Genomic DNA, 22,455 nt, shown 5'->3' on the forward strand with positions numbered 1-22,455 from the left:
GTCTATCCTTTGGCCCTCCATTCACCACGACATTTCAGTAGCTACCGATCTACTCAAATACAACCTCACCTCCACCTTTGATGTCCTAGTCCCCACTAAAGCTATTACTCTCACTCTGGCTGTTCTCCCTGCTACGCTCCTTGAGGTCCAAGGGACGCAGATTTGAACGGATATGGCAGACAACTGGTTTACCATTCACCACCACATCTGGCTGGACCACATAAATCACTATCTGGTTCTGCTTTTATCTGCCAAAACTGCTCATCCTGGAATGCAAAGGTAACCCCTAGCTTCTTTTCCCTACTGCAAACCATCTTCTTAAACCCCTCTCCCCTTTCTCCTCAACCCTCACCTCCAAGAACAAGTGCGAAGAGCTCACCGACTTCTTTGTCTCTGAGACCATCCAATCAGCTCCCTCTGCTACTTCCCTCCCTTTCCCTAGTCCACTGGGCCAAACTTCCTATATGGTTCCCCACTGCCCAAGTCCTGAACTCACATATTTCTCTAGTTTCTCTCCTATTTCCCCTCCTGCCCTCTCTGAGCTGATCTTGTCCATGAGCCCCACATCCAGCTCCCCCAACCCTATTCCCACTAAATTGCTAAGCATCCAATTTCCTTTTCTGGCTCCCATTTTAGCTAATATTGGTAATGGTTTGCTCTCCTCAGGTACTGACCCCCCTCCTTCAAATCTGCCATCATCACCCCTCTCTTCAAAAAAAAAACAACCATTGACCCCTCTGTCATTGCAACTACCACCCCATCTCCAATCTCCTTTTCCTTTCAAGTCCTTGAATGCGTTGTCGCCTCCCAAATCCAGGCCCATCTTTCCAGGAACTCCATGTTTGAATTCCTCCAATCAGATTTCTGCCACTGCCACATTACCGAAACGGCCGTCATCAAAGTAACAAATTACTTCCTATGTCATTGTCAAAAAGGTAAACTATCTCTCCTCATTCTTCTCGACCTTTCTGCCGCCTTTGACACAGTTGACCACACCATCCTTCTCCAATGCCTCTCCACCATCATCCTGCTTGGTAGGGCTACACTCAACTGGTTCCATTCATATATATCCACTCATAGCCAGAGAATCACCTGCAATGGCTTCTCTTCCCACTCCCACACCGTTACCTCCAGTGTTTCCCAAGGATCTATCCTGGCCCTCAATTATTTATCTTTTACATGCTGCCGCTCGATGACATCATCCGAAAACACAGCGTCAGTTTCCACATGTACACTGACGACACCCACCTGTGCCTCTCCACCACCTCTCTCGGCCCCTCCACTGACACTAAATTGTCAGATTGCTTATCTGACGTAAGGTACTGGATGAGCAGAAATTTCCTCCAACTAAATATTGGGAAGACCAAAGCCATTGTCTTCATTTCCTGCCACAAACTCTGTTTCCTAGCCACCGACTCCATCTCTATCCTTGGCATATATCTGAGGCTGAACGAGACTATTCGTAACCTTGGTGTCATATTTGACTCCGAGATGAGCTTCCAATCTCACGTCTGTGCCATCACTAAGACCGCCTATTTCCACCTGCCTCAGCTCATCTGCTGAAACCCTCATTCTTTAAGAGGCTCCTTAAAACCTAACTCTTTGACCCAGTTTATGGTCATCTGCCCTAATATGTCCTTGTGAGGCTCGGTATCAAGTTTTGTTTGATAATGCTCCAGTAAAGTGCATTGGAACGTTTTATTATGTCAAAGGTGCTATATAAATACAAGTTGTTGTTGCTCCTATGTGTAGTACTTTGCACTTGTCTGCGGTAAATTTCATTTTCCATTGTTTTGCCTACATGTATTTTTGTCCAGGCCATTTTTCTTATTTCTGAGCTGCACCTCCCAATTTGGCACCACTTGCAAATTTGATAACATTTCATTGAGTTTCTCAATCCAGGTCATTTAAGTATATTAGAACAATATTGGTCCCAACATTGAGTCTTGAGACACCCTACTCAGCACTTTACCCCTACTCAATATAACTCTTAATAAATAATCGTTTCTACCCTTTAGCATTTTTTAAATCCATTCCCAGGATTTACTTTAATCCCCACTGAACATAAGAAATAGGAGCAGGAGTTGGCCACCTGGCCCCTTGAGCCCGCTCTACCATTTAATAAGATCATGGCTGATCTGATCATGGACTCAGCTCCACTTCTCTGCCCTTTATTGCCTTATCGCTCAAAAATCTGTCTATCTCCGTCTTAAATATATTTAATGACCCAACCTCCACAGCTCTCTGGGACAGAGAATTCCACAGATTTACAACCCTCTGCGAGAAGAAATTTCTCCTCATTTCAGTTTTAAATGGGCGGCCCCTTATTCTGAGACTATGTCCCCTAGTTTTAGTTTCCCGTGAGTGGAAATATCCTCTCTGCATCCACCTTGTCGAGCCTCTCATTATCGTATATGTTTCGATAAGACCACCTCTCATTCTTCTGAACTCCAGTGAGTAGAGGCCCAACCTACTCAACCTGTCCTCATAAGTCAACCCCCTCATCTCCGGAATCAACCTAGCGAACCTTCTCTGAACAGCCTCCAATGCAAGTTTATTTAATTGATAGCCTTTTCTGTGGAACTTTGTGAAATGCCTTTTGGAGGTCTGGTTAATTCTACTGGTTCCAGCTCAAAACTGTTTCTGATGGACTTGGGTTGGAGACTTGGTTGGTCTCTCTGTTTAGTGGTGCATTGACTCATCGTGTTCTACTGCCTAACAAATCATATATTAAATTACTGTGTAAACATGACACAGTAAAAATGCACATGTATTCTGGAATTGCAGCTCTGTAAAGTTTGTATTTACATTTGATACCACCGTGTAAATATTATACAGGTACAACATCTGAAATCCGAATCCTTTGGACCGAATCCGTGCCGGATTTCGGACCTCGCTGCGGATCAAATCCGTGCCAGATTTTGGGTTTTGACGGATTTCGGACCTCGCCACTCTCCGCTCCTTGCTGCTCGCTGAAATGTCCAGTTTTCAGATAATTCCGGTTTTCGGAAGTCCGGATTCGGGATGTTGCACCTGTAGGAATTGGCTCTCGTATTTGGCTCTTTCTCTGTCTGGCATTTAAATAACATGTAGACCCTCTTGTACATGGTTGGCTATATAGTTTGTCACTACATAGTTAGCTTTCCTGCATTTCTGTGAGTATGGTGCAGAAATCAATTCCATTGTTTTCAAATATAAACTGATTTCATTTTGGATCCAAACAACAGTTTTGTTAAGGAAACATTGCATTGAATTTCAATACAAGCTTGGGTTGCAGAAGGGAAATGATTGTCAACGAAGCTATTGGATAACAAACCTTTCGACTGCTAAAATTGTAACTTAGTGATGCTGTAATTAGTTGCATTATGTCAGCAAACCTTTTAATGGAATTACCATTAATTTCAAATGAAATCTTAGACTTGCTGGTTACTGCATTTCCTAAGATTGAGTGGATCGCTCAGATTGTCCTGGAAACTTGCACTGCTATAATGGCACATCCAGGGACCCTTGAATCACACAAAAGAAAGAGGGAATTGTAGAGTAAGTGACTCACACCATTAATTATGCCTCTCCATATTTTCAGGGCCAGAGAGTTGTTTGGCAGTAATTATCACTTATCACTCATAAACTGTGCCAACATTCAAGTTTAATTTGAGTGAAGGAAAAGGGGATAAATGTGATGGGGACAGTTTGCTAATGTTGAGGGTAAAAGCTATTCTAACTGGTTGTTTCTGTGTATATGTTACTGTTTATATTCTTGTAAGAAAGATGATAATTAAAGGTATTCACTTTTAAATACTGGTACAGCGTATTAGACATTAGTCTGTCTCTTTCTTTACAGGTGGAATGTTTTTGGCAACAGGGAGCACAGATCATGTTATAAGAGTTTACTACTTTGGGTCAGGGCAACCTGAAAAGATTTCAGAGTTGGAGTTTCATACTGTAAGTATCTTTTTTTAAAAGGAAGATGAGTTGATTTCCCACGGTGAAAACAAAGTGATAGTCTTGAACATGGAAAAAAATAATAATAAATATATTAATTGTAAGAAATGATAAATGTTAAAATCATAATATATTAAATATAATCATAGATTTTTACAGCACAGAAGGAGACCATTCAGCCTGCTGTGCCTCAAAGCTATCCAATTTAGTCCCGCACGCAATGTTCCCGTTAAGCTGGTTACTGCCCCAATTATCAGAGGAAACAGTTTCTCCCCACTTGCTCTATCAAAACCCCTCAAATTTGAATACCACTATTTGGTCTCCCTTTAACTTCTCTACTCTTAGCAGAACAATCCCAGCTTCACCATTCTCTCCACATGACTCAAGTACCTCATCCCTGGTATCATCCTGGTAAACCACCTCTGTACCCTCTCCAATACGGTGCGCACAATTGTACACAATACTCCAGCTGAGGCCTAACCAGTGATTTGTGAAGGCACGACTTCCTTGTTTTTGTATTCATTGCCCCTACTTATAAAGCCAGGTATCGCATATGCTTTCTTAACCGCCTTATCAACTTGCCCTGCCACCTTCAAAGATTTGTGAATATGCATCCCAGTTCCCTCTGCTCTTGCACCCCCTCAAAATAGTACCATTTAGATTTTATTGGCTCTCCATGATGTTCCTCCCAAAGTGCATCACTTGCCCATATTAAATTGCATCTGCCATTTGACTGCCTATTTCACCAATCTGTCTATGTCCTCCTGAAGTCTTCTCCTATCCTGCTCACTATTTACTACATTTCCAAGTTTTATATCATCCACAAACTTCAAATTGTACTCTCTATACCCAAGTCTAGGTCATTTATGTATAACAAGTATAGCAATAATCCTAATACCAATCCCTAATACAGACAATAATATATATTAAAATTGGTGTGTGGGCTGTAACATTCGATTTCAAATTACATTGGAAGCTCCTATGTCAGGCTCCGTTAATGAGGAAAACCAAAGGAAAACTATCAATGCTTGCAATACCAGTTCCACCTGTAGTTGATGTTAGAAGAACTATGACTTAACACAAGTAGAATGTCAGCTCCTTTACAAAGCCACTGACCAGAAGAAAAGGAATCTGTTTGCTCTCATTACAGACTCTCACAGACTCTCTAGCCCAAAGTTAACAGTTTCAGCAATACAAATTTGAAGTGCGGCAATATAACGGCCCGGAATTTGCAGTTGTAATAACTTCGAAAAGATCAGCGTTCACCGTCATTACCAATTTAAAACTGACAGCAACCTCTAGTTAAACGTGGAAATCCAGAAGTTGCTGTCAGTCGTTCCCTGCTCCTCCACAGGGCATGTTGAACTCCCCACAGCCGGCAATCTTTGAGAAATCACTGAACTGACGAGAACTTAAGCCTTTATGCTTTAATATTGCTGTTAAAACTCGCTAAATAAGCCTTTATGCTCTAATATTGCTGTTAAAACTCGCTAAAAAGGTAAGCCTTGCTGATGAACTATACCACCACCAGCTCTCTGATAGAGTGCCATCCAATCTTCCGACACTGCTCGGTCCCATTGTTTGATTTACTGCCCGTAGAATCTGAGTGGTGGGCTGACAGCTTCACTCATTCCATGTAAAGGAAATTCCAGCATTCATGACTTGACCATGATAACATCAAAATCATCTCGGCCAGCAAGTCGGATGGAAGTGAAGCACGCCCATCTCTTTTCCTCTCCTCAACCCCTTCCTTCTCTTTCCCGTTTCCTTCCCTTTTCCTCACTCTCAGCTGCTCAGTCTCCCCTCCCTTCCCTGCTCCTCTCACTATCTCTCGCTCCTCTGCTCCTCGTCCGCGCTCCCCTCCTTGCACCTGTGCCCCGCCCACCCTCCTCCGTGCCCCGGCCCCCTTCCTCCCTGCTCCCCCCACTTGCCCCCCCCCTCCATCTCCTCGCCCACCGCTCCTTGCCCCCCCCTTCCTCTTTCGCCCATTCTTTTCTCTCTCTTCCCCCTCCCTACCCCTGCAAGTGGCCTGTGCCGATGACCCTGGTGGCCCAAAGTTGTACATTTACTCATAGATAATTTTAAAAACAAAGCTAAAAATGCACTATTTAAACATTCTGATATGAGGTAAACATCCAGCAGAATTGGAGCCAGAGGCTGGATTTGGGGAAGCAGAGTGAGATGGTGGGCAGCTATTGTTGGCCTGGTGGGTCAGGGTGGGGGGGGGGGCCTCATCTTGTACATTTTATTGTAGATAATTTTAAAAACAAGCATTTAAATTGATTATTTAAAAATTAAAATGCTGGGGAGAGCAATGCAGAAACCTATCTCTATCCTGGGAGTGTGGTTGCAGAGGGTCCATTGCTGGTTGCACTTCATGCATGTGGAAAGTCTGTGGCTTCATCAAATGCCGTGGGCATGTGGAGTCTCTGAACTGAGCTCAACCTGTTGGCATTGACTGGGACCAGCGAAGATAATTGCTGCTTTACAAGGGGAAATCCTAATGAGAGAAACACGTACAGGCATGAGCTTAATGGTGACGGCTAACTGATGCCCAACATTAGCCCAAATTTATTTTGGGGTGCGCAGTCCCTTTAACGGGCTGCGTAACCAGTTGAAAAGCTATGTGGGACCTCCAGACAGCTGCGTTTAGTGGGAACATTGCTGATGACCGTTTATCATTGGAAAGCCCATATGAGATGTTTACCTATCTATTAAATGAAACATTTGACATGCGTACTGATTTTAATATATTATAGATGTTTATTTTTTAAAAAGCAAGATGAATACAGTCACTTAATTTTAGCTCCTGTTTACACTTTTGTTAGGACAAAGTTGACAGTATTCAGTTCTCCAACACGAGTGACAGGTAAGAGTGAAACATGCTACTTTCAATCAATGTAATTGCTGGAGATGGTTAGATTACATTTGTTAACTGATAACTTGGTTTATGTTTCCTGATGCAGTGGACTTGAAAGTTCTCAAATACTTTTAAAAGTTGTAAAAATGTAAATTGATAGAAGTATAAAATGTTAATGTTGCAGCACAAAGAAAGGCCTCCCAGCCATCAAGTCTGCATTGCTGTTTTTCTCCACATAGAATCATAAAATTTTACAAGACAAAAGAGCCATTCGGTCCATTCTGACTGTACCGGCTCTTTGCTAGAATAACCCAAAATCTAATCCCACTGCCCCGCTGTCTTCCCACACCACAATCCCTCACACTTCTTGAGCATCCACTCTCCTGCACACTTTTTTTTCAAGCAACTATCTCTAATTCCCTTCTAGAAGACTTCATGGGCTCTGCTTCGGCAACAGTTTGAAGCAGAGAATTACACATACTAACCACCCTCTGTAAAGAATTTTTTCAAATGATCACAAACTTGTTTTTCCTTGTTACTGTACCATTACCTAGTCGAAACAATGTCCCAAGTTACAGTTTCTAGATGTTTTTTTCTATTACATCTTTGAGTAAAGATTCCATGATCTTTCCTACCATCGATGTTGCTCTAACTGGTCTATAGTTCCCTGGACTTGTTCTGTGTCCCTTTTTTAAATGTAGGAGGAACATTAACTCTCCACAAGTCCTCTGGCACTATACTCTTTTCTAATTAATTTATACATACACACATACATATATATATAAATATATATATATTATGTATACATATATTATTTATAATAGTGTCTCTGCTATCTCTTCCCAAACTTATTTTAATGTTTAATTTTACATGTGCTGTCTTGACTCTTTTGGTAGATTTGTTAGTGGAAGTCGTGATGGGACTGCAAGGATCTGGCAGTTCCGACGGCAGGAGTGGAAGAGTATTTTACTGGACATGGCTGTCAAGCCAGCCGGGTGAGTGACCAGCACTATCTGCAACTATTTTTGTTCATGAATGTTGCTCTGTAGAATCATAGAAGTTTACGGCACAGAAGGGAAGCTATAGTATAAAGAATTATTAGCACAATACTCTAGACATTGATCCAGAGATATTCTCTCTTTTGCAAACTGTGCCTGCACAGTGTAAAAATAGCACCAGCAACAAGAAAATGCATTAAAATGTTCCCTGCAAAGCAAGCACTGAGGAGCTTGCCGAGACTGGCTTTTGGCTTGAAGTTTGATGGAACTGATGATGGGGAGGTTGTGATTACAAAATATTGGAAATGAATCATTCAATGGCGGACAGCCAATGATGTGATGGAGCCAAACAGAAACCAGGCAAGGAATCTACAAGAATGTAGCTGGAGCTCAGCAGGAACAAATTATTTTAATGGTGACCTAATTACCTATAAGCGAATATGATTGACAGCATCATGGATCACCTGATGATGGTTGTTATGATGCTACCTCCTAGACTGAACCAGTTCTTACTGCAATTGTTACTTGCTCACTGAAGATTTTGTCTTTAGTTGCCTAACGGCAGATGCTGAAACAACAGATACTGACCTGTTTTGTCAGGCACATTCATTGCAAAAAGTGCATACTCAATTTGGCTCCAAATCTCCACATCACTGCAATTATACTTAATAAAATCCAGATTCATTTTGCTTTTATTTGAATACAAGTACTGGGATTTCAAAACTTAAAAAAGAAACGCACTACCAACTATCCAAAACGAGCGATGGAATATTTTGTATTAAATATTTTTTTATTCGTTCTGGGATGTGGGCATCATTGGCAAGGCAATTTATTGCTCAACACTAATTGTCCTTGAGAAGGTGGTGGTGAGCCACCGTCTTGAACCGCTGCATTCTGTGTGGTGAAGGTACTCCCATAATGCTGTTAGGGAGGGAGTTCCAGGATTTTGACCCAGTGATGATGATGAAATGGTGATATATTTTCAAGTCAGGATGGTGTATTACTTGGAGGGGAACTTGCAGGTGATGGTGCTCCCATGCGCTTGCTGCCCTTGTCCTTCTAGGTGGTAGAGGTCTTAAATAGCCCCTGCTGTTAAAGCTTATTAAAGCTGTTAAATGCCACAAAACCTGGTATTAAACCTAGCATTGTGTCCCATGTTCTAACCACTGATCCAAAGAAAAGTGTTTGCTCAGATTCAAATACAAAATGTGTCAAGTTGCTGTTCGAAGAACTGCAGTGAATCCATTCTCACCACATTGTTGATAGTCTGTACCAAAGGTTGATGATGACCTGCTATGAAAATGTTTTTATTTCTGGCATCTATCTAAGTAAACTCTATTTCCACCAATCTTATCTGTCTCAAATAACCTATCCAACAGACTCGATCCCTTCTTCTTTTTAAAAACCTCAATCACATCCCCGCTAGCCATGGTTCTAAGTACCCATACTGTTTAAAAGCCTATCCTGGTTAATAAGAGTTCTAAAGCCAGGTGTCAATGTGGTAACACTCCTTGGAACTTTCTCCAGAACTTAAATATCCTTCAAAATGCACAGGGACAAAATTTGGACAGAATGCTCCCAAGTATGGGTGTTTTGCCTAATATATGGTGCTCTTTGTTTTATACTCAGTAATTTTCTCAGTACACCCCAAAAAACACTTGCCTTCACTGTAGCAATCTCACACTGCTATTGCATTTTTAACGAGCTGTGAATTATTACCCCTAGATCTTTCTATTGATCCATATCTTTTAACAGGCACCCTTGCATGGTATAAACAAGCCTGTAGTTTCCCCAACGACACTGCACTTGTCCACATTGAAGGACATCTGCCACACACAGGGCCATTCCCCAACTTGTAGAGAGGAAAAGTTTCAACCAAAAATGTTATTCCATCAACAAGAACATATCTTTTTGGATAAATATATCTCCAGTCGTCTTGGACCCCCTTGCCACTGGATTAAGACCTTGCTTAGCTAAGCCTGTGTGGTAGCTGGTGTGCAACAACCACCCCACGTTAAAAGAACTCACGCACAGGCATCTTCCACTCTGGTAACATGAAGTTCGGGACCTGGACCGTCAGGACCCTCGTGGAATCTGTCCCACCTGTGACAGAGTCTGTGGCTCTCGTATTGAACTGTTCAGCCACCAAAGAACTCACTTCAGGAGTGGAAGCAAGTCTTCCTCGATTCCGAGGGACTGCCTATGATGACCTTTTTGGATAAATAAGTTTCAGGGCAGAGGAACCTCAACACAGCAATTATAACACTAGAGTACTGAACTCTTTTAACTAGAACTCTTGAATTAAAATCTCTGACTCGATTTATTATCCCCATCAAGCTTCCATTCGACTAAGTTTGATAATTTCAGCGAGGGACAGAAAACTAGGGATGAATCCCAACCTACACGTCATCTGAGATTTCAATCAACAAACGATAATGCCAGCACCGTGCCATTTTTCATGTGAGACGTTAAACCGAGGCCCCATCTGTTCTCGAATGGATGTAAAAGATCCCATGGCATTATTTCGAAGAAGAGCAGGAGAGATATCCCTTGGTGTGTCCTGGCCAATATTTATCCCTCAATCAACATAACAAAAAGCAAATTATCTGGTCATTATCACATTGTTGTTTGTAGGAGCTTGCTGTGCACAAATTGTCTACTGCGTTGCCCACATTACAACAGTGACTACGCTCCAAATGTACTCCATTGACTGTAAAGTGCTTTGAGATGTCCAGTGGTTGTGAAAGGCGCTATATAAATCCAAGCCTTTCTTTTCTTTCTGATAATCTCCTTCTGTGGCTTGGTGTCAAATTTTGGTTGATAACGCTCTTGTGAAGTGACTTGGCACATTTTGCAACATTAAAGGCGCTATATAAATGCAAGTTGTTGTTGATATGTCAGAGGCTACCGTTACACTGACACTGTTGCATTTCCACTTCATAATAACCCAAAGGCGACTATTTAACTCCTGAGTTAAGTTCCAACTGACTCTGGAAGGCACGGGTGTGAGACTGGCATGTCATAAACTGAAGTAGAACATATTTAAATATCTTGCGAAAGCAGATGCTCCTGCTGCACTTACAACACATTTAAAATTTACTGGCTGGAGCGGGGCAGTGGGCATACATGTGCAAAGTTCTTTCCTGGCCAGATGAAATCAGCTGGTATAAATAAGGTGATGCTGACTGGGAATGGATACTGTAACTGCTGATTTGAAACTAACCGCAGCTTAACTGGCTCCAGAGGTCCTTAGAATATGTGGGGGGAGGGGAGAGAGAGAGTTTTTGACATGATTGTCTCAACAGATATGGCCCGTTAACATAGCACAATGGTATATGTTGAACCATTAGGATGCTGTAAACTGTATCTTGTCAGGCTGGCAGTGCAACATCCTATTAAGTTCAAATGTGTCTTTTAGATACACCATTAATACACTAATTGTGGGTGTGTATATAAAACATTTGTAAAAACACAGGTTGTAGATGAATGTCAAGTACACTAAACTCTTGTTTGATTTCTGAGGACCGCTTACATATGCTTGCTGTAAGTTTAGCACACATTTCAAAAATATATATGTTAAAACTTTAGTCACTTAGAAATGAGAAAAAAATTACTGAATTATTACTATTTAAGTGTCAAGTGTTGGAATCTAAGTTAGAGCTAATTGCAAGGAGTATAGACAAATGTTTTCCCCTCTCCTGAATCAGATTTGCAGATAGGTGCTCCTTTAATCTGAAATTTACTGAGGGAGGTGGAGGATGGGAGATAGATGTTAAAAGTCCAGTGAGAGTCCATTTGAGAAAAGTGATGTATTTAACAATTTGCAAGCTTATCTCCGTAGCACTCTTTCCACTGGGTTTGAGTCCCATGTCAGTGGTTTGAGCTCATGATCAAAGCTGACATTCCAGTGCTGTATCAAGGGAATGCTAAATTGTTAGAGGCGCCCTCCTTTGGTCCTGTCTGCTTGTTTCAGTGATTCACCATCCCTTGCATAATTTCACAAGCGAGAAGTTCTTTTAGTGTCCTGGTATGCCGATACCACCAAAAACTGATAAACTAATTGGGCCTAAAGTTGAGGTGGGAGACTTCCTGTGTACGAAAAAAATCTACGAATCTATCTGTTGGTGCCGGAGAAACGTAGGATCCCAGTCGGAGGCCTAGATTCGCTGCGCAGCGCATGGGGACCTGTCTTCAAAGTACGCAAGTCCAAGCTGGAGTCACATGGCCCTGGACAACCAATCGCGATACAGTATTCTCATTGATAATAATGGGAACTTCGTTTGTGTGAGTTCCCATTACTATCAATGAGAAACACCCAAACACGAGAAACACCCAAACACAACATCATAAATGAATGAAACACCTCACATATTTAAAATGAATTGAAATTAAAGTTAATTAAATGTTTTAGAAAAAAATATATTTTTTGGAATTTCTTTTGTGTTTTAATACAGTTTAAAATAAATTTACCTTAATGGACAAGGTTTTTAATAATGTGTTTTTAAATTTAATTTTTGACATTTTAAAACTCTTACGCTGATACGAGTGTAAGAGTTTGAAGGACATTCGCTGGGCATGAGTTAGGCAAATAGCCCAATCTCGGCTGTGCGAATTTCCTTCTCCTGGGGATGCATTTGATCTGGCAAGACAAATCTTGACAGATCGGAAAAAACGGTTTTCAGTGCATGCACATTGCGCCCCGAAAACTGGTTTTGACAAGGTCTCGCCGGGTCCATGCGCACTCCGTATGGACCCGGTGAGGCCGGAATTTTAGCCCCAATATATATCATTACTATTTGTGATACCTTGCTAACATTCACTGGAGTTCAAAGTCTTTATCATACGTGAAGCACTTTTGAGACATTTTTGGGAGACGTGATAAGAACATAAGAAATAGGAGCAGGAGTAGGCCATTTGGCCCCTCAAGCCTGCTCCGTCATTCAATAAGATCATGGCTGATCTGATCATAGACTCAGCTCCACTTCCCTGCCCGCTCCCCATAACTCTTTACTCCCTTACCGCTCAAAAATCTGTCTATCTCCGCCTTAAATATATTCAATGACCCAGCCTCCACAGCTCTCTGGGGCAGAAAATTTCATAGATTTACAACGCTCTGAGAAAAGAAATTTCTTCTCATCTCAGTTTTAAATGGGCGGCCCCTTATTCTACTGTCTCCTAGTTTTAGTTTCCTCTATGATTGGAAATATCCTCTCTGCATCCACCTTGTCAAGCCCCCCCCTCATTATCTTAGGTTTCAATAAGATCACCTCTCATTCTTCTGAACTCCAGTGTGTATAGGCCCAACCTAGTCAACCTATCTTCATAAGTTAACCCACTCATCTCCGGAATCAACCTAGTGAACCTTCTCTGAACAGCCTCCAATGCAAGTATATCCTTCCTTAAATACGTAGTACTCCAGGTGTGGCCTCATCAATACCCTGTACAGTTGTAGCAGGACTTCTCTTCTTTTATACTCTATCCCCCTTGCAATAAAGGCCAACATTCCACTTGCCTTCCTGATTACTTGTTGTACCTGCATACTCACTTTTTGTGTTTCATGCACAAGTACCCCTCAGGTCTTTCTGTACTGCAGCACTTTGCAATTTTTCTCCATTTAAATTATAATTTGCTTTTTTATTTTTTTCTGCCAAAGTGGATGACCTCACATTTTCCCACATTATACTCCCATCTGCAAAATTTTTGCCCACTCACTTAGCTTGTCTATATCCCTTTGCACATTTTTTGTGTCCATCTCACAATTTGCTTTCCCCACCCATCTTTGTATCATCAGCAAACTTGGCTACATTACACTCAGTCCCTTCATCCAAGTCACTAATATAGACTGTAAATAGTTGAGGATCCAGCACTAATCCCCATTAGTCACTGTTTGCCAACCGGAAAATTACCCATTTATCCCAACTCTCGCTTTTCTGTTAGTTAACCAATCTTCTATCCATGCTAATATATTACCCCCAACCCCGTGAGCTTTTGTCTTGTGTAGTAACCTCTTATGTGGCATCTTATCGAATGACTTCTGTAATTCCAAATACACCACATCTACTGGTTCCCCTTGTCCACTCTGCTCGTTACATCCTCAAAGAACTCCAGTAAATTTGTCAGACATGGTTTCCCTTTCATAAAACCATGCTGACTCGGCTTGATTGAATCATGCTTTTCCAAATGTCCCGCTACTGCTTCCTTAATAATGGACTCTAGCATTTTCCCAACATCAGGTGTTAGGCTAACTGGTCTATAGTTTCCTGCTTTTTGTCTGCCTCCTTTTTTTAAATAGGGGCATTACATTTGCGGTTTTCCAATCCGCTGGGACCACCCCAGAATCCAGGGAATTTTGGTGGATTACAACCAATGCATCCACTATCTCTGCAACCACTTCTTTTAAGACCCTAGGATGTAAGCCATCAGGTCTAGGGGACTTGTCCGCCATTATTTACCTCGTACTATTTCATTAGTGATAGTGATTGTATTAAGTTCCTTCCTACCTATAGACCCTTGATTATCTACTATTGGGATGTTCTTAGGTGCTATATAAATGCAATTTTTTAAAAAAGGTTTACATTTTGAGAAGATTCAATTTATTTTACTTTTAGAAAGACTGTTGCTAAGGTAAAATGTTCTTCTTGTTAAAGGTATAATCCACAAGGATTAGAAGACAAAGTGAACAAACTGAAAGTAACCATGGTGGCTTGGGATCGTCATGACAACACTGTTATTACAGCAGTCAATAACCTTACATTGAAGGTTTGGAATTCTTGCACTGGTCAGCTCATACATGTTCTGATGGTAAGAAGCTGCATTATTAATTTTCAGTAACCTAATCTAGGACATAACCCGAATTTTTCAGTTAGTGTTACAGAATGAAGAATACCACCTTCCTCTCGATGATACGGAGTAAAGCCAATTGTTGTATAGGGCAAGCATTTCTTTTTATGTATGCCCATTTTTCTCCACCTTCCTCTCCTAAAGCTGCTGGCTCGAGCTGACCACTCTTCAGTAACTTTTCAAAGTGGCTGTTCTTCATGTTTAAGTACAGATGGAGTGTGTCACTACCGATTCTGATTCTGTCCACTTTTCAGCAAAGACATTGACTAGCAATCAAGAATAGGGACAGTAGCTCTTTTTTTTCTTTCCCCTCAACATTGGGTCAAAGTGGTCTGCACAGAATGTCTGAAACGGAGTGCACTTAAACAGAGTCTCGAAACTTGGGAATTTGGAGTAGAGGGGCAAGGAGGAGTTGCTTTTAGCCTCCAATACTTGGACTGCTTTGTGTTATAAGGTAACTATTTAATTTAATCTTCCTAGAACTGAGACCAGATCTATTAATTAGCTAAAAACTAAACTATAAGTTAAGTTAATTAAATACATAAACTTTAATTAACTACATAATTAAAACAAATTTATAAAGGGATGGCAGTACAGGTGGTGTGCCGCAACTGCAGCTTGTGGGAGTTTGTGAAGAGCATTGTGATCCTGGACGACCACTTCTCCAGTAATTGTATGCAACTCGTGGAACTTCAGCTCAGAGTTGTTGAGCTGGAGTCCAAGGTGCAGACATTGCGGGGCATCAGGGAGGGGGAAGAGTTATCAGGACACTTTGATCCAGGAGGCAGTCACACTCCTTATGTTGGGTAGTTGTACAAGTCTGGTTAGTGGTGTGATTGCAACTCAGGCAGGTTAGGGGACCCCAGCTGCAATGCTAGAGAGGAGCCTCAGCCTTTGCCCTTGTCCAACAGGTATGAGATTCTTGCTGCCTGTATGGATGAGAGCTAGGTCTGTAGGATAGATGAGCAAACTAACCACGGCACCATGGTACAGAAGGTCATTCAAGTGGGGGAGTGAAAAGGAATGTTGTAGTGGTAGGGGACAGTATAGTCAAGGGGATATATACTCTTCTCTGCAGCCATGTTTAGGACTTTCAAAGTCTGTTGCCTGCCTGGTACTAGGGTTAAGGATATCTCCTCATGGCTGGAGAAGAATTTGAAGTGGGAGGGGAGGATCCAGTTATCGTGGTTCTCGTAGGAACCAACAACATAGGTAGAACTAGGAATGAGGTTCTGAAGACAGAATTTGAGGAGCTAGGGTCCAAATTAAAAAGTAGAACCTCAAGGGTAATCATCTCTGGATTGTTACCTGAGCCACACGCAAATTGGCATAAGGACAAGCAGATCAGAGAGTTAAATGCGTGGCTCAAAGAGTTGTGTGGGAGGAAGGAGTTTTGCTTCATGGGACACTGGCACTAGTACTGGGGAAAGAGGGAGCTGTTCCATTGGGGCGGTCTCCACTTAAACCAGGCTGGGACTAGTGTCCTGGTGAATTGAATAACTAGGGCTGTAGATGAGGCTTTAAACTAAAAAGGGGGTGGGGAAATTTAGAAATGTAAAGGGAACAGTCAAGGCAGTGGAGCAATTTGGGTAAAGATAAGCAATGTGTGACAGGAAGGGACAGAGAGTTTAAAGGTAATTGTGCATCAGCAAATAAGATGAAAGCAGGGAATATTGGTAAAAGGGTATAACTAAAGGCTCTTTACTTGAATGCACCAGACATTCATAACAAGATAGATGATTAGTGGCATAAATAGTGCCAAATGGGTATGATCTAATAGCCATTGCAGAGACATGGTTGCAAGGTGCAAAATGACCAGGATTGGGAACTAAATATTCCAGGGTACTTGACTTATTGAAAAGACAGTCAGACTGGAACAGGAGTGGGGGGAGTGGTAGGCATGATAATTAAGGATGACATAAGGACAGTAGTGAGAAAGGATCTTGGCTCAAAAAATCAGGAAGTCGAATCAGTATGGGTGATGATAAGAAATAACAAGGGGCAGAAAACAGTGGGGGAGTAGTTTATAGGTCTCCTAACTAGCTATACCATTGGACAGAGTATTAATCAAGAAATAATAGGAGCCTGTATAAAGGTAATACAATAATCCTGGAGGACTTTTATCTGCATATAGATTGGGCAAATCAAATTGGTAGGGTTAATCTGGAGGACAAGTTCATAGAGTGTATTCGAGACAGTTTCCATGGACAATACATCATAGAACCAACCAGGGAATAGGCTATTTTAGATCATGTTTTGTGTAATGAGACATGGGTTAATTAGTAATATTATAGTAAAGGATCATCTTGGAAAGAGTGATCATAATATGATAGAATTTCACATTGATTTTGAAAGTGACATTCTTAAGTCCGCCACTAGTGTCTTGAGCTTAAACAAAGCCAATAACATAGGTATGAGGGATGAATTGGCTAAGGTAGATTGGGAAATTAGATTAAAAGATATGACAGTCGATAAGCAGTGGCAATCATTTAAAGGAATATTTCAGAATTCTCAGCAAATATACATTCCATTGAGAAATAAAAACTCCACGGGAAAAGCGATCTATCCAGGGTTAATTAGAGAAGTTAGAGATAGCATGTTGCAAAGAATAGTAGTGACCCTGAGGATTGTGAGAGCTTTAGAAACCAGCAAAAGCTGGCCAAAAAATTGATAAAAGATGTGAAAATAGAATGAGAGTAAATTAGCAAGAAATCTAAAAATGTATTGTAAGAGCTTCTACGGGTATGCAAAAAGGAAGAGAGTAGCAAAAGTAAGTATTGGTCCCTTAGAGACTAGAACGGTATAAATTATATTGGGGAACAAGGAAATGGCAGAGATTTTAAACAAATATTTTGTATCTGTCTTCACAGTAGAAGACACAAAAAGTATACCAAAAATAGTGGGGAGCCAAGCGGCTAATGAGAGTGAGGAACTTAAATAATTAGTATCAGTAGAGAAATCTTGTGAAACTAATGGGATTAAAAGCTGACAAGGCCCCTGGACCTGATGGCATATATCCTAGAGTTCTAAAAGAGGTTGCTGAAGAGACAGTGGATGCATTGGTTGTGATCTTCCAAAATTCCCTAGATTCTAGAATGGTCCCACTGGATTGGAAGGATGTAACCCTGCTATTCAAGAAAGGACATAAAGCTGAGAGGAGAACACAAAGCGTCTGCAAATGGTGGCAGATGAAATATAATGGAAGGAAATATAAGGTTATTCACTTTGGTAGGAAGAATAGAAAAACAGAATCTTTTTTAAATGGTGAGAAACTCTTACATGTTGGTGATCAGAAAGATTTAGGTGTCCGAGTACAAGAAACACAGAGTTAATATGCAGGTGCAGAAATCAATTAGGAAGGCAAATGGCATGTTGCACCTTTATTACTCGAGGATTGGAGTGCAAGAGTAAGGAAGTCTTGCTACAATTGTACAGGGTTCTGGCGAGACAATATCTGGAGTACTGTGCACAGTTTTGGTCTCCTTATTTAAGGAAGGATATGCTTGCCTTGGAGGCAGTGCAACAAAGAGTCACTAGATTAATTCCTGAGATGAGAGGGTTGTTCTATGACGAGAGATTGGGCCAATGCCCTCTGGAGTTTAGAAGAATGAGAGGGGATCTCATTGAAACATATAAAATTCTGAGGGGGATTGACAGGCTAAATGCTGAGAGAAATGCTCTGTCTTCACCATATATATGGAAGCTGACTCCATACCGATGAATAATGTCTCCAAAGGGCAGTATGTAAATGAGGAAAAGAAGGGGGGCAGGGATGGAACCTTGTGGTATGCAACTGTGTGGTGGTGGGAAGAGAAGCCATTGCGGAAGATGTGCAGAGTACACTGGGATAGGCAGGAAAGGCAAGCAAGGGCAGTTCACCTGCAGATGAAGCATGGAGAAGGATTGATGGAAAAGGATGGAGAATTCGTATGTGTTGTACATTGCAGAAAGGTTGAAGCTGACCAGGAGGGTTAATGCATTATGATTAATGCAGAGGATGTCATTGGTAACTTTGGCTAGGGCTATCATGGAGTTTTAGGAGAAGTGAGTATGCTGCTGGTCAATGTGCACAGTCGCGCAGGCCGCTCACCAGCTTTTACATTATAAATACCACGCATGCGCAGAAATTTAAAGAAACTGGCCATGCAGAACAAAGTGCTGCTTACAGAGAACATTGATGCTGGTGATTTCGAGCAGCTTAAAGAGGAATGAGAGACTAGATATCAGATGTTAGTTGGAGTGGATGGAGGAACTGAAGTTAGATTTTTTTCAGGCGAGATGTGATGATAGCAGTTTTTAAGGGGAGGGAAACATTGCCTGCAGTAAGGGAGGTGTTTACGATATTGGCCAGGATTGAGATAAGGAGACAAACGCAAAATACTGCAGATGCTGGAAATCTGAAATAAAAACGGAAATGATGGAAATACTCATCGACCTGAAACGTTAGCTCCGTTTCTCTCTCCACAGATGCTGTCTGACTGCTGAGTATTTCCAACATTTTATGTTGAAATAAGTAGTTAAGTAGTCAAGATTTGGGTGGCAAGGGGATCGAGAGAGCAGGACATGAACCTTATGAAGGAAATTGTCCTAGTATGAGTGCTGAGGCGGTAGAATTGAGAAGAGTTGGGGTTGGTGTTCGGGTGGGAGAAAAGGTAGTTGGGACAGACAGGGAGTAACAAACAGTGGCCATTAAAACAACCTAATAGCCTGTAATAAAAGCAGAAAATGCTGGAAATACTCAGCCGGTCAAGCAGCGTCTATGGAGAGAGAAACAGAGTTAACGTTTCAGGTTGATAACCCTCTGCAACCTGACGGAGTTTTATTTTTAAAATTTCCTTCCCAATTTTTTCCCTCACCTCTTTAATGAAGTACAGTTCCACATTGACGTCGGGTCATCGACCTGAAATGTTAACTCTGTTTCTCTCTCCACAGGTGCTGTCTGACCTGCTGAGTATTTCCAGCATTTTCTATTTTTATTTCAGCAACCGCAGTATTTTGCCTTTCTAATAGCTTGTTCCCTGACCAGAAAAATAAAATGTTCATTTCTTGTGACTGATTTTTTTTTAAAGGGCGTGATAGTGACTGTCTTTACCTGTATTACTGGTTATTAACAATTCAACATTGATGTTGTTGCAGGGACATGAAGATGAAGTGTTTGTACTCGAACCACACCCCTTTGATCCCAGGGTCCTCTTTTCTGCAGGGCATGATGGCAATGTGATAGTTTGGGACATAGTGAGAGGAGTGAAAATTCGATCATATTTCAATATGGTACAAATATTTATGTTTTCTAAACTGTATACTGATTTAAAAATAAATTTAGCCTATTTCCCGTAGATAATTATTGCTATTATTGTTTGTTACAATTGCTTATTTTAAGATGCTGGAGATGCATGTTCCTTTTGAATATTCAAATAGTTTGATACTTTGTCACCTTTCTGGCATTATTACAAATACCTTGTACATAATTGTACATAACAGATATCATAAAAAATATTGAAGCAATCCAGAATAGTTTTTTTTACACTATAACCCTTGAGAGACAATCACGGAAAATCATGTGTAATAGTGTGATTATTTTGCTGTCACAAAATGCAGGCATTCAATTTACAGGTCACTGCACATATCACAAAGTAAGCATGCAATTAAAAAAAAAATGCTTCCTTTACCCCCAAATGATCTTCGTTGTTCTGAAGGTTGTGACTTGTGAAGGTTCTGTGGGTACTGCAGGCCTCCTAAGTGGTAATTCTATTTTTCATGTATGTGCCTAAACAGTGAATGCTGCAGGCTATATAATTGTGCAGGAGCACAGAGCCTGACCTGGTTCCCCTTCATATCTACACCGAGGTCATTTCAAGTAATGATTTGATTTGTGAACAATGCCAACCGAATAATTTTCCGACAGAGAACCATCCTGTTCTGTGACACTCCCACCCCAAGAACCGCAATTATTTAAAAAGAGTATTTTTGACCTACCAGAAGATTTTGAGAGCATATCCTTAAAGAAAAACTGAAATTGAGTTTCTTAAAATCTTCAACAACTCCGCTGGCTTTAACTTTACTGAAGTAATAATAAAAGAAGTTCACTTGTATTGCAAGTATTTAAGAAAATGGAGACCTCTTGTAGCCACGAAGATTGTTGCAATGCACTTTTACATTGGTGCTTGATTGGTTCAGATTGTGGGAGAACAAGGTCTAAGATGGCACCTTTATACCACTGAAATTGGCCTCTTCATTCTCGTGATTTCACTGGAAATCATAAGATTGGACGCTTCTGCACAAAAGCTTAATGGGATGTGGGTGTCACTGGCAAGGCCAGCATTTATTTACATTGTTTAGACTCGACCAGACAACAGTGGCACCCATACGCATACGCAGTCGGATCTAAACAATGTAAAAGCACTTGAAGCTTTATTGCAGAAAGGTCCAACCTCATGATTTCGGGTGCTCCCTATTTAACTTAGAAGGAACATTGTGTGTTCCTCCACCCGCAACATTGGAAATCGAACCCCAGTGTTGTTTTATAATAATGAATCATCTTAATGCACCCATAAGGGGCACATAATTATGCACGATAGTGAATCTCAAAGTCACTGTTATTAGTGCCAAGTTGAAGTCCAGCTTAGATTTAGTGTCACTGCTAAAAACAACACGTCCTATAAAATCATGGGAAAAGCCTGCTCTCAACCTCTACCAACAACAACAACCACAACCAATAATAACCTGTTGTTTCCTCACCTGCTCTAAATTTCAGTTTATCCGAACCTCTTTGAATGCCACAAATTTAAAATTCTACAATGGCCTCTCCCCTCCCTCTCCCTGTAACCTTCTACCCAACCTCACCGCCCCCCCCTCCCCCCCCCAATTCGTGATCCCTTTCTTAATCTGCCGCCTTGTGCATCCCCCCCCAACCCTCCCTCTCCCCTTCAACCTATCATTTGTGGCTGAGTCTATACCTGAATGAGTCCTATATACTGGAATTCCCTCCCTAAACCCCCTCCGCCGTTGTGACTCCCTCTCCTGTAAGACCATCATTAAAAACCAATTCTTCGACTAAGCATTTGGTTACCCCTCTTAATATCTGTGAAGTGTTTTAGAATGTGTTTCGATATTAAACCAAGTTGGTGCTGATCATTATCATCGCCTTATCCTACTCATCATTTTATATTATTTATTCTCTGGATGTGGGCAATGCTCAGGCCACATTTATTGCCCATCTGTAGTTGGCCTTCTCCTTGAATCACTGCTGTTCTTTGTGGTGATGCTGCTCCCACTGTGATGTTAGGTAGGGAATCCCAGGGTATTGACCCAGTGATCATGAAGGAATAATGATGTATACCTAAGTGGGACTTCGAAGGGAAGTTGAAGATGATTGCATTCCCACAACAGTGCTGCTCTTGTTCTTCTTGTTGGTAGAGGTGCAAGGGAGGGAGGTGCTGTCAAAGTAATGGTGGTGATTTACGGCAGTGAATCTTGTTGACTGTACATACTGCAACCACAGTGTGCCAGTGGTGGACAAGATGGATATTGAGTCTCACGGTAGGAGTGCCAACCAAGCAAACTGCTCTGTCCTGGATGGTGTTGAGTTTCTTTAGTGCTGTTGTGACTGAACCCATCCAGGCAGATGGTGAATATTCCATCACACTCCTTACTTGAATCTTGTAGGTGGGGGGTTGGTTTTGGGGGTCAGGAAGTGAGCTACTTGTCACAGAGTAGCCAGCCTCTGCCTTGCTCTTGTAGCCACTCATCCTACTCCTGGTTATATAACTTGGAACTAAATTTTGTTTTTGTAGAAAATCTCTGAGATTTAATATC

The 22,455-nt window shown here is 41.3% G+C and overlaps 1 protein-coding gene across 2 annotated transcripts in view; it reads left to right on the forward strand.

Annotated features, from left to right (window-relative positions):
* Positions 1–22,455, forward strand: part of phip (pleckstrin homology domain interacting protein) — a 249,777-nt gene that overhangs the window by 98,825 nt on the left and 128,497 nt on the right. For both annotated transcript variants that reach the window (XM_070885586.1, XM_070885587.1), the window contains 5 exons: positions 3,842–3,942; positions 6,771–6,811; positions 7,699–7,797; positions 14,448–14,601; positions 19,777–19,911. In XM_070885586.1, the coding sequence (XP_070741687.1) occupies positions 3,842–3,942; positions 6,771–6,811; positions 7,699–7,797; positions 14,448–14,601; positions 19,777–19,911 (530 nt within the window). The remainder of the gene's footprint in view (positions 1–3,841; positions 3,943–6,770; positions 6,812–7,698; positions 7,798–14,447; positions 14,602–19,776; positions 19,912–22,455) is intronic.

This window comes from Pristiophorus japonicus, chromosome 7 (assembly GCF_044704955.1).
Source record: "Pristiophorus japonicus isolate sPriJap1 chromosome 7, sPriJap1.hap1, whole genome shotgun sequence".
In the NCBI taxonomy this organism is placed as follows: domain Eukaryota; kingdom Metazoa; phylum Chordata; class Chondrichthyes; family Pristiophoridae; genus Pristiophorus; species Pristiophorus japonicus.